At 41.3% G+C, this 13,104-nt stretch overlaps 1 protein-coding gene across 4 annotated transcripts in view; it reads right to left on the minus strand.

The window, feature by feature from the left end:
- The window catches only part of ash1l (ash1 (absent, small, or homeotic)-like (Drosophila)), a 44,128-nt gene extending 32,450 nt beyond the window's left edge, over window positions 1–11,678 (minus strand). For 2 of the 4 annotated variants that reach the window (XM_054763193.1, XM_054763190.1), the window contains exons 1-3: window positions 11,524–11,678; window positions 10,474–10,573; window positions 735–1,502 (exon numbers count right to left, since the gene is read on the minus strand). In XM_054763193.1, coding sequence (XP_054619168.1) covers window positions 735–1,319 — 585 coding nt within the window. In that variant the 5' untranslated portion in view covers window positions 1,320–1,502; window positions 10,474–10,573; window positions 11,524–11,678. Of the gene's footprint in view, window positions 1–734; window positions 1,503–10,473 lie in introns of all 4 variants that reach the window. The other 2 variants (XM_054763192.1, XM_054763191.1) reach the window with 2 other exon arrangements.
- Window positions 11,679–13,104: the final 1,426 nt, after the last annotated feature.

The following is a 13,104-nucleotide window of genomic DNA, read 5'->3' on the forward strand; positions in this document are numbered from 1 at the left end:
CATAATCAATGCAGCACTATTATGTGCAGTACTTATATTCAGCATTAGATATTCCACAAAGCATAAACTGAAACCATTAATTATTTAAGGCAGGATACCGCTTATCTTTATGATCTGTGTTGTAATGAGTCATTTATTGTTGTTGTCTCTAAATACACCAAACACAAGGGCTTTTCTTTAAAGCCAATAAACAAGTACTCTCTTCCATCAACTTTTCTTCTTCTTTCACACTCATCTCGTGAGCAACCAGGATACACTATTTATTAGCTTGTTAGCTTCCTTTGTCGTGAGAACGGTAATTAAAGGGAGAAATAGTGTTATTGGAGAAGGAACTAATCTGTATGTTACATCAGTCACTTTTATTGCAAATGTTGATTAGAAATTTGAGAGTACAGTCCACATTGTCATGGAACAAGGTTCGATTTTTACGGAGGTGCGCGTCATGCTATGCGAGAGGGTTTTGGAGGGGGAGATGCGAGGCGGTGTGCCTCAAAGCCGGAGTGTAATCCAGGCTTCCCACAGCAGTACCAGTTACGAGCTCCCTACAGTAGTTGTTGGTAGAAATGACCGAGGGCCGGATTAATCAGAGGCCCGGCCCTTGAACTGCCAGCTCTCCATTTCTGGAGTACAGCAACACATTTTTCTAGACATATGATGGCACCTCAGTCAGGATGTCAGTAATTGTTGAATCAAACACTTAATGTGTTGGCCCACCACTCCCTGTCCCCACTTACTCGTTTTCCTGCTGTACTCCCATTCACTTGAGGAGGTGCCGGGGAAGCTGCGCTGGCTGCTGGAAGTCCAGGAGGCGGCGGTGTTGAGGCTTTAGAAGATGGGTTGGATGAGGATGAAGGGACTGGTCTTGGACTCTGTTCCCTCTCTTTTTCCCTGACATGAGACGGGCTCTGGCTTTGGCTGCCTGGTCCATCAGCTGTATTCCCTGCACGATTTCCTCGAGCACTACCTCCTCCCCGCCCCGTATTCCTCATTGTAGCCCTGAAGGCTGGTCTGCATACATAATTCTCCAAGATCTTTGGAGGTTTCTTCATGCGTTTTGCTTGAAGGCCTATCTTCAGTTTGACACTGCCCTCAGATAGGTTACTCTCTTTGATGGAGAACTGTGACTGGTCGCCGCCGGCGCTTCCTGGCCCACCTGCCGCCGTGCCGTCAGAGACACTGGAAGCCTCTTTCTCTCTGTCCCGCTTCTTCTCCTCCTCCTCTTCCATCTTTCCAACCCCTCCCTCTTTCTCTCGCTCCCCAGAGGGAACACCTGAGAGAAGAGGTGGTGTTGCGGTTCTCCCCTGAATCTTCTGATCCATCAAAACTTCAAGGGATGAAAGTGTACAAGGTAGGGAATGTGTGTTCCAGGAAGAATAAAGGATAGGGGGTGGGATAGGGATGAGGGAAAGGGGGAGGGGGGATAACGATGAGGAAGAAGCGCTCCTTGTTTTGAGAGGGTTCCGATCCTTCCGTCTGTCCGTCCCTCTGTCGCCGTCCTTCAACTGTTGAAGAAAAGAAAGGTGGAGAGAAAGTGGAAGCAAATTGTGATTAATAACGAAGACCAAATAGAAGAAAAAACACTTTTTATCATATTTTTGGTCGAAAGCTGTGCTTCATCTTGTCCGAGTGACTTTATGACATGTAATAACTCACAAGGATAATCTACACCGCATTTTGGTTTGGAAAAATGTAACCTTTGGCTACAGGATACCAGCATGAGATCTGAGTCTACTTATCTTAAGTGCCCATAAATTTCCCCAAAAAACAAAATCAGGTCATTGTATAGTTACAATCGGTATCTCTGAATACAGTGTCAATAAACAGTGATAATAAACACAAGTCGGCTAAAAAGACATACTGCTTCTGTATATTCTGACGGTGGTCCATTTACATTTAAATTTAATTGTATTAACATCATTTTTGCTGCCAGAACAGAACAATCTAATTTATGACCAAAAACTACATTTCCCGTGATGCTTAGAGTGCAGCTTCAGGAAGTGGTGACGTGGAGTTAAGTGGACGGTAATATCACATTTTGAAGTCTTGTGCAGCAATCTGTGACACATCTTAAGTAAGTTTGATCAAATGTAGAGTTACTACAGTTTTTGTTTGGACTGTTCGGACCACCAACCGTCCACGACCACCAACAGGTTTCGAAAAGCTAGACTACTGCGTGGTGAAGAGCTTTAGCTCAACCTAATGGCTAATGTCTCGAGGCAAAAGTGACACGAACAGTGACAACGAAAGAGAAAGAGCGAGACTGACAAAGTGTGTGATGAAGGAATTACAGTATGAGGCTGTTCAATGGTGATGCTGAAGAAGAAGAAGTTTTACTTCCCAGGAGGAGGAGGAGGACGGCGATTAATGACTTTTCTGGTAGGCTACTGTTTTAACTAGCCATTTTACACAGACTGTTCTGTTTATTTAATAAAAAGCTTCAAAAATCTTTCTGTGTAATATCTTTCTACGGCTTACATTCCAGTGTGCTCAGCTTGCATACTGGTGTGCTACAGAAATTATGGTACTTCATGATTAAATACAGTTTACTTTCCACATAATCAACAGGAATCTAACTCCAGTATGACTGATGTTGGGGTACAGTCATCCCCATCAAAGACGTTGTAATAATATGCAGTATTCTACACTGGTCAATAAGGTATCAGTAATGTTACACTGATGAGACAATGGCCACCACAGGTAGTACTGTACAGAACATCTCCCGATGCTCAAATGTGACGCTGTATTATTTTTCATTTTCTCTTATTATGTCACTTAAAACGAGTGCAAAGGTGATTATAGTGGTGTTATTTAATGTCGAGAGGGCTCTAATAATGTTAATTAACCGCATTTATAAAGTTATAAACAGGTTTTCTATGCTTTAACCATAAAACATTTGATTTATAAATAAGGAATCCTACTTTGCGAAGAATGTACTGATCAGGTCTGGAACCAATTAACCGCTATAAACAAGGGATTACCGTTTTTAGTGCATGTTAACGTACTGGCTACATTTTCAAGTAGGGAAGGGAAAACTCTCATTGCCTGAAAAAAGCTTTTGTTATATCTTACATCTTGTTTTCATTTCAACTGCAACACTTCACAACTTTGTAGAAATGAACAGTATCGTCATTTGGCCAGAAAAGTTCTAGGACAAGACGACTGGGCCAACCAGGTCATATCTCCCAGCCCCACCTCAGAGGTTCCACTATACATACGTTTAAATATAAATAAATAAAACTGCAATTAAGGCAAGTTGTTTACAGCAGTCTACAGCCTATCAATTATTGAATGCATATCGAGCCAAAGCAGGTGCTTTCTGTGGGTGAAGTCATCTGGAGGCAACAGAAAACCGTGACCTCAGCACTGTAGGACCTCTGGGACTACACAAGTCCCTTTTCCACTGTCCAGCCATCTGTTTTCTATGCCGCTTATATGTCTGTTTCAAATAAATAAATTCATTCATTAATAGCAAGGCAACTGGTGTTGAGTCAGTTTGCACTCAGGACCATCTTTGGAACTGGCTCGTTGGTGCCTACAAACTAACTCATCACCGGTTTGCTGTCGAGTAAGTCCCTTGCCACTTCGTGTATCAAATTCCATCATCCAGTTCATTTTCCCATTTTTTTAATACATTAATAACTCATCATATTTTGTGATTAAATGCGGCCTATTATTTGTCAAAAAATATGGTGTAATTAACGTTACTATAATGTTCGGTGAGACACACAAGCACCATACTTGATCGCCAGAACAACAGGCTTTTATTGCAGGACTGAATCACCTCACAAAAGTCACAATAATCCCTAATAAAAAAACAGGCTAATTTTGCCATACCTAGGGCCCAATGATTTCCACATGAATTAATTGTAAATATTTGTACAATTTTCAAAAAAGTGACAAATTACTTTTTGGCCGACATCATCTCCCTCGAAGCCAGAGTGTGTCCAAACAACTGACATGGAATTCCTTTTGGGAACAAGCTGCTCGCGCTGTACTGTCGACTCCATAGACTTTGCGAATGTGCCGCGGTTTGATTCTTCCTCCATGTTTCTGTGCAGTGTAGCAGTCAGACTGGATGGAATAGTGTCACGTATTTACTTCTTCTGTCGGTGTTCTGGCAGCCTTGACGCTTTGCGTCCTCTGGCGGCCTGTCGTGTAACTACACGAGCTGTAGTGAACCCACTCGGTACCACAGACATCTTCTGGACCTGGGGTGTGACCGAAATAACCGACACGGCAGTTTTACGTAAATTACAAACTCGAAATGTCGGGTTTGGTTATTTGTCAATTAATTGCCCAGCCCTATTAGTAAATTAGCATTTATTAATACATAAAAACCCATAAAAGTACTGAAAATTTATATCGCAGAGTACCAGTACAGATTCCCAGGTACCAGGTATCGGTACCGTATCGGTTCAAATGTAAATAGTACCCATCCCTAGTCCAAAGGGCTCTAATAACGTTAAAAAAACTTATTTAGAATGTTGTAAAAAGGAACTGTGAAAATAATCAATTTATAAATAAAAATCCTACTTTGCGGATTCACTTATCACGGTTGGGTCTCGAACCAATTAACTGCTACGAACGAGAGATTACGGTACTGCAAAAGAGGTAACGGTCATACAAGTCATCACAAAGCATAACAAAAAAGAAAACAATCTTTCATATTTCGATGTTGGACCATGTTTTTGTTGGATTATGACTAGTAGTAGACTTTTTGTGCAGCTTGCACTGAAAATTACACACTGCCATTCACTGCGCAAACCATAATAAATAACACCTCTCTTGTTTTTCAGCACCCAATCAATCTGTGTATTCAACATTTTAAGCATTTCCATCCGCTTCCCTCCCACTATTCCACAAATTTGCAAGGGGCCAGTTAGTAACAGCACACAAACTGAAGTAACTGTGGTCTCAATAACAAAAAACACATTTTGCTCGCCACACGGGCCAACTCTACTCCCTCACAAGCTTTCTACAGAAGAAGCAAGCAGCAACAAGGTTGTGGTGAATACTAAGGAATGGAACGACAAAAAAGGCCTAAAATAATGCAACACTTATTACATGTCCATCCGGCTACTTGGGCAAGTAGTATTGTTGAGCTATATGCCCGTGTTTTCAGATTTACTCCTGTTGCATAGTTTGGGTTTACAATTATTTCAAGTTTCATTCATTTTGAAGTTAACAGGCCTGATCCGCACAGCCCCTCTACAGGGCAGCCCAACGAGAGGCCACAGAAAGGCGATTATGTCTACAGTGTGCTGTGGGCCAATACTAAACGAGTGGTGGGCCCTGGGCTACACTTTGGACACTCTTGCTGTTAGCGTGCTACATGACGTGGCGTCAACTTTGTGAGCAACCAAAGCTATCGTCAACTATTTAGTGTGTTCGCTTCCTTTGTAGCGCCCATCGATGGTAAATAAAGGGACTGGATGCAGCAGGTTCCCCCACCTGCCGAGAGGGCACCAACATTCAAAGGTACTATATATATTGTTTGTACAATCTGCTGTAGCGCTGCAAAAATTAATTGATGATTAATCGATTACAGTCCCTCGTTTATCGCAGTTAATTAGTTCCAGACCCGAATGTGATAAGTGAATAAGTAGGATTCAACATAAAAAAATGGAATATTATCATGAGTTAGAGCATTAAAAAAAACAACTGTTTTAACATGTACACAGGAAATAACATCCCTATAGTCACCTTTGTAGTTGCATCACCCAATATAGGAGACATAATAAGAAAAAATAAGACATAATAAGCCACCGTTATTAGGAAAGTTGCTTGTTGTACAAGTAGTATATTTCAAACGTAATGTGGGTCAATTGCATGGCATAAAAAAAGAGATTGACATCAGCCTTTCATTCATCCTCACTATGACGTTTGTCACTTGACTGATATACAGGACAGCCAGTCTGGCAATCTGCCATACATAGACGTACACTCTGCCAATACTGCTAGCTACCGCTAGCAGGGAGGACTTTCAATATTAGTGCAGACCTGCCAACATGTATGAATTTCTTAGCATGGAATTTGACTCTTGAATACGTTTGTATGCTTCACTGCTCTGTATTATCAGTTTCTCAAGAGTATTTAAAATCGAGGGGCGGGAACATTTTTTTGCCCACCAGTAGGGGCATGACAAATAATTGAGAACCACTGGATTGCAGTAATAATCCCTCGTTTATTGCAGTTTATTGGTTTCAGATCCGGCCGTGATAAGTGAATTTCTGCAAAATAAGTTTCTTTCTTCATAAACTGAATAGTAGTTATGACATAAAAAACCTGTTTACGATCTTATAAATGCGCATTTTAACATTATTAGAGCCCTCTAGACCATTTGTTTTACTGTATTTCACAATGGCTGTTCATGTCAAGTCTGTTTACAATCACCCCACCTCTTCGACGGAGAGGCACAAACATGGAGGTAAATAAATGTGCAAGCCACAAAACAGTATATTGTCAGCCATGAATCAGTGGTATAACCTAACGCTGCATTATTGTGTTTGTCGTGGTGTTTCTGTGCAACGTTTCAGTAGAATGAGGGACAGACACTTCCACCCCTCACAGGACATGGCGGAATCAACCCGGGGCAACTAAAAAAAAGCTAGACGATGTCCCACCACTTGACTAAAAGCTTTCCTCTTGACACACATTGTTATTTACATGTGTTTATATTACACAATAAACATACAGTACCAACCGAATAGTGTTTATGGCTATTACTGCAGTGTAATTCTACATTTTACCATGCGGGTAGATTGAGTGGCATTTTTAGAGCCCAAACAAGCATGTTGCTTCTTTAGTAAGGTACATGAACATTCTTCTCATTTATTTGTGCTACTTTAATATGACCTTTTCTTGGATCCTCCGCTCCATTCTGGGTGTCTTTGGAGTTGCTCCAACATTATATTATTTATATATTCACATAATCATGGCAGACTTTATGTTTGATGCTTATTTAACAAACCAGGAACTGATGTGTGCAGCAATATCTATAAACTCTTCACTGATTTATTAGCACAACACCCTTATTCACTCGTAGTTTCAACAACAGCGTGTATGCTTCCAGTTTTCCCCTACAGCGCTAAGACTTTTGGGTAACGTAGTACACGTCAACATTTACCAACACAGACTTCGTGAGAGTCGACGAGCAAGACTACTTTTGGTAAAATCCAACTCCAGAATCCATGCCAACAGAAATCGAGTGGCATGCAGTGTTACCGTCAATGGAACAGCTTTATGTATCTGGCAGGGAGGAAGGACACTGCTCCAAGAGACTGTGACCAACGAAGAATAATAAATAAATGTTCTGTTTTCCTTTAAGTCCAAACCCACGGCTTCATGCACGTAAATAAGATGTGTCATATTCTGTAATTACTGCGATCATTCATCCATACACAATACAAACAGTAGAGGAAAATTGTCAACGAGCAATCATATAGACACATATAGGCAATCATACACACACAAATAAGGCTATTTAGGGAGATTTGATAGGATGCGGTATAGATCTGTTCTACAGGAAAGTTATCCTCAAAAATGACTAATGTGGTGCTACATAGAAAATAAAATTACACAAAATTAACTTGACCTTCTCCAACTTTCAGATCATTCAGACAGTCTCGCATCATATTAAAAACAATATTTTAATCCATGAGGTCCAAGTCTTATGCTGGCAACATCTAACCACAGTAATTGTTTTCTTGTGGGGGAAAAAAATAGTCAGAAAGGAACAAATTGGACGTTGAACAGCGTCACAGAACATATAGTGTTTAATCCTCCTATTTTCAAAGCCTATGAAATACAAAGAAAACCTGCAACAAGCGAGCCAAGATATTTTATGTTGTTATCCTGAAGTGTGTGCTAATCAGGTAGATTTAAATCACACCGTTTTAGTCAGAAAGCTGACAGAATGGCCAACAAATGAACACAAACAAAGGATGGCTATCAAACTGCACAACAAGAGAAATGGCAAAGGCAGGCCAAAACATAGTAAACAACTTTCGCCGCTCTCCCGCTCTTTCTTTCCAGTATACTCCCTCCCTTCTTACTTTTGCACAAGTTGCTAACTGCCGATTTCCCTTTGACTCCAGCAACAGTACGCAAGCCACCCACCCCCACATCACTGGCAAGAGTGGTGGCGTCTAACAGAGACTATATAGTCCCTTTCATGCTTTTTGCTCCGTGGGGAAGAGCAGCAAGCCAGTCTACTCAAACATGCAATCGACAGATGATGGGCTTATTATTATTTATCCTCTTAAAATTACAGCTGTTTTTCCATTTCTGCTAGGTGTGTCAAAAGACACTCAGTTCATGAGATGAGACAAGGCATGGGGTCTATGAGAACGAGACCAGATTTTAACTTTACTTTGAAGAAAAGTACAATGAAAAAATATATATATGAGAATATATTGCAATCTACCCATTTAATTTCTACAATGTTACACTCTTCTGCACTCTGTGTGTATGCTAGTGGCCCTGCATCCACCCACCGAGACAAAGAGACTGTATGACGGATAAAAGGGCCCACTACGTTCATGCCGTTGTTCTACGGAACAAGCGCCCCAAGGTGCTGAAACCAATGCACAGAGTGAACCCTCTTCCTGCCTGTTTGGAGGCGAGAGATGAGGAAAACAGACACGCGCGCACATGGAAATATACTGAGGCCAGCAAAATGATCCAGTTCATTTTCATTTATTGTGTCATTAATTCATAATTTTATTATCTTCCCAGCCCTACTGCCCACGAGACAGTTTTTCTGAAAGAAAAACCTTGTCATGTTTTAATTTCACGAGATCTTATGACTCCCCTCATTTCTGCTACTGTTGGGTTTTTTTCCCCCAACTATTTCAACTTTCTTCTTGTAAATGTTCTTCTCTAAAGTCTTTTTATTGACTTTATTTTCCCTCATATTACGTTATTCTCATGAAATTACAACTTTTTCTTGTTAGATTACAACTTTTTTTCTCTTAATATTGTGAATTTATTCCCATAATATCATAAGTTTTTTCCCCAACCTAATTTTCCAAAATGTACAATTTTATTTTGTTTCCCATAATATTGTGACTTTTTTTCCCCAACTCTATGCTACAGACAGTATTTCCCTCATAATATTACAAGTTTAGTCTCAGGAAATTGCAACTTTTTTCCTCATAATCCTCATCTCTGTTTTTGGTGGCATTAATCTGTTTGTTTGTGTTCAAAGCAACTTGGAAAGTTCTGAATGGTTTTGGATGAAATTTTCAGGAATTGGCGGAAATGGGATATGGAAAGAACTGATCCAATGTTGGGGGTGATCCCGATCTCCGTCTGGAACCAGGAATTTTTTAAAGGATTTTTTAACGTTGCGAGATAGGACCATTTTCGGCATTTGTGCATACGACTCCACAAAAAATTGTCAGAGCACTTGGGGGAGAAAAAAATACAGTGAAAGTTTCCAACAGGTTCTACAAAATATCAAATACTGATCCAAAAAACACAGGGTTATTGTTTTGGTGTGATTCACAATAAGAGGGGAACTATGGCGCTTGCCGGAGGTCTGCGCTCTCCTTAGTGCTTCTCTAGTTCTCTTAATAGTGTCACTTTATTCTCATAAAATTACAGCTGTTTTTTTCCATTTCTGGCGTTGTCTCTCCCCCCCCCACCCCCCACCCCACCCCAACTATTTCAACTTTCTTCTTGTAAATTTTCTTCTCGTAATTCTGACTTTATTGCCATAATATTTTTACTTTATTCTCATAACATTATAACTTTTTCCGCAATCTTTCCACAAATAAAACTTCACTCGTTGTTTTGTTTGTCTGTCATAATATGACTTTCTTTAAAAAATAATGGCTTTTCTTTAATATTTCAACTTTATGCTACTAAAATGATGTTATTCTTGCCAAATGATGTTTCCTCATTAGGTTACAACTTCTTTTCTCTTTAAAGTTTTGACTTTATTGTTGTACACTTACCTGCTGATTTTTCTCTGTTTTTTTTTTCAGTTTTCTTGCGAAAACGTATTATTAGAATGTAACGCGGGCCGCACTTTGGACACCTGCTCTAACCTTTGCCTGAACTCCACCTTCACCCACAAACCCAGTCGTTATTTCTACATGATCCCCCCACCCCCACTGAGAGCTGGGGGCACCTTCAGAGGGAGGGAATTCAACACAAATGACAGGTGTCAGTCTGGCCCACACAGTGAAAACATCCTCTGCATATAGGAGGGGTGGGGGCAACGAGAAGCTGATCCCACTTTGGCAACAGTGCATGCATGTTTGATAAAGATGGCTGTGCAATCCAAACGTTGCAACAACATGGCTGAGCTTGCATTATCATATCAGAAATCCTGCACCGTCATTGTTTAGGCATACTAAAATGCTGCTGAACCGAAAGTAAACACATCAACGAGTCATCTCGTGACAGTAGTGGCTTGACATGCATTCACGCTCACTGCTTAAAGACATGCCACATATTGATACTGACCTCTTCTAGTTGTCCAGAAACGGCGTTTCACATCATTTGGCTCGGTGTCCTTCCTCCGTTTATGTCAACGTGGCGGCTACATATTATTCCACGTGCTGAACTGGCAAAACATGAACAATGTAAGATGTTGATAGCGACACTACGTGTGTGTTTGTGTGTGTAAAGCGAGCGATATCAATGTAATGCATGCGCCATGACAGTACCTGACAGTAGCCATGTGTCGCAGCTATTATGACACTATTAGCGTTACCGTTTGCAATGGGCTCAGTGGTGCAAAGCTTTCAATCTGGAACGTGGCGAAAGCCAACAAAACAATTCCGGTACACCCAGCAACAAACGGTCTAATAGCTTCCCAATGTGCATTACGGTGCTATTAAGTATCACAACAGAGGCGCTGCAGCCAGTTTTGGAGGATGGCGTCGTCGCTCAACATGCTAAATATAGCGTTAACCTCATTGTGAAATAATCAACAGTGATGTTTTAGCCACTACCTTTCCAAAAATACACAATATAGCATCATGTATGAGTGGCCTTTGCGAGGGGAGTAACTTGACTGCTAATGTTTAAGGATGAGCGGGGCTGTTCTCACCAGCAAAGGCTCAATTTTAAACGGAGTTTGGGATGGGTAGTACATTCCGACAGCCGTTCTCGGATGCGCCCCTTCCGTAATGTGTATTGTTGAATAGGGGATGTTACTGTGACAGTGCGGGACAAGTAATGAACATAATCATTCATCCCCGTCACATCCTCGCATGCACTCGTGTTACATCTCGGCTACAACGGCTAACGATGCACTAGCAAGTCCGCCAAACCAGAAAAATGTTACACGTAGCCACGAATGCAAATGCGGATTTAAAATCACCGATAACTACACGCAGAAATGTCAAGAGTAACATTCCAGCGGTCCAAAATAACAAACGCACCACCGTGTAGGTTGTTTTAAAAAAACACTGTCAACAAAATGGCGGCTACGTTGAATCAACATAGAGCCCCGAAATGGATCTCCCTATTAATTCCTTCTTCTTTGGTAGTAAAATCCTTCTTCCTTACAAGGTGATATATCCTGAATTTCTTCCAAGATGTTCCGAAAATCCACTCCGACGCGCCGTTAGCTGGGCCTGGATGTGTCAGCACGGGCCTTTCTCGTTGGTGGGGCCTCCATGTCTGCTCAGCCCGTGTCACTACAGTGTCAGTCCCGCACGGGCATTCTCAGCCTCGGTGAGGGCGGGGGAGAGCAAGCCGGCGAGGGCGGGGGAGAGGAAAGGAAAGGAGGGAAAGGAAAGGAGAAAAGTAAAGAAGGAGGCAAATGTCACTTCTTCGGTTGCTGTGGCTTCCCTGGTCTTGAGCTCAAAGTCTACATTTCATCATTGTCAGTTTTGTGGCATTTTTCTTTCACAGTGGCTGTGTGTCGGATGTCAAATGAGTGCTTGTCACAAACATGTGTCCTGAGCTAATCCATAAATAATTGTACGGGCAGGCTGGCAGTTGTTATTCCATTCAAGTGGAGCACAGAGCAGTCAATTCATGAAGTAGGGTCTATTTGAATAATTCATCATTTCAACTACAGTATATGAGCAAAACAATATCTTGTTTCAGGTTCTCCATTGCATCAAATCAAAGGGTTTCGTCTTACATTGGAGCCAATTTCTGACAATTATTTTAAATAAATTAAATGAGTTAGGTCAGGGGTGTCCAACATGTGGCATGGGTTAGTGCAAATTTGTCTATGCTCCTAGTCAATGGTATAACACAGGACAGAGATTTTAGGCAAACAAAATTCACATCATATCAATAAATCTGATAAAAATAAAAACAGTGCAATGAGGCGAGATTACCCGTACCGTGCCATAGTAGTGGAGTCATGATATCTGGTTAGGACAAATCTACAGGTAGTCTATCAAATCCAACTTTGAGTCGCTCTTACCTCCAGGTGTGCACAAACAAGTTAAAATCTACATCTTTAAAATAATAGACATAAAAAGTTTGCGGTCATGGGGTTTCGCTATCAGTCTTGAGCGCCAGGAAGTTATCTGTATCGGTATCAGAGTGGAAAAAAAGACTGCACCCCTAATTTTTAAGCAACAAACTTATTTGTGACAATGCAAAATGAAAATTATTCCCTTAGTTGTATGTCTCTGTTAAGATTAACTGAAGATCGGTTTACCGTTTTGTGCTTTGGTGTTGAATTGAATCAATAACTGTTGCCTCGTATTTGTGTTACATTGATGAGGAAATACAAAACATAGATTGTCAGGGTTTGGGTGTAGTGGCATGGCAGGTTAACCCAAATACTGATAAGCGGCTCAAACACAAAGGGTTTAATCACCAAAAAGCTAAAGGCACTTTTGAAACACAGGTCCAGAGGAGTTCTCAGGGTGGTTCCACGTAACAACTGAGACGTCAGGCCCAGCAGAGTTATTGTGGCTGCTCCGGCTTCTTGGTCAACGAGGCGTTTGAGGGCAGCCACCGACCGCCGAGCTGGATCTGGAAACTGGACTTTGAGCTGTCGTGGAGCCGGAACTGGAAATGCTTTACGTGGGATCCTAATGCTTTTGCCTTAAGCTGTCGCAGAGATAGAACAGGGGCTGACTGGGGGTAATCGGGGATACCAGCGGTGGTGTGCAGGTTGAT

Source organism: Dunckerocampus dactyliophorus, chromosome 20 (assembly GCF_027744805.1).
Source record: "Dunckerocampus dactyliophorus isolate RoL2022-P2 chromosome 20, RoL_Ddac_1.1, whole genome shotgun sequence".
Classification (NCBI taxonomy): domain Eukaryota; kingdom Metazoa; phylum Chordata; class Actinopteri; order Syngnathiformes; family Syngnathidae; genus Dunckerocampus; species Dunckerocampus dactyliophorus.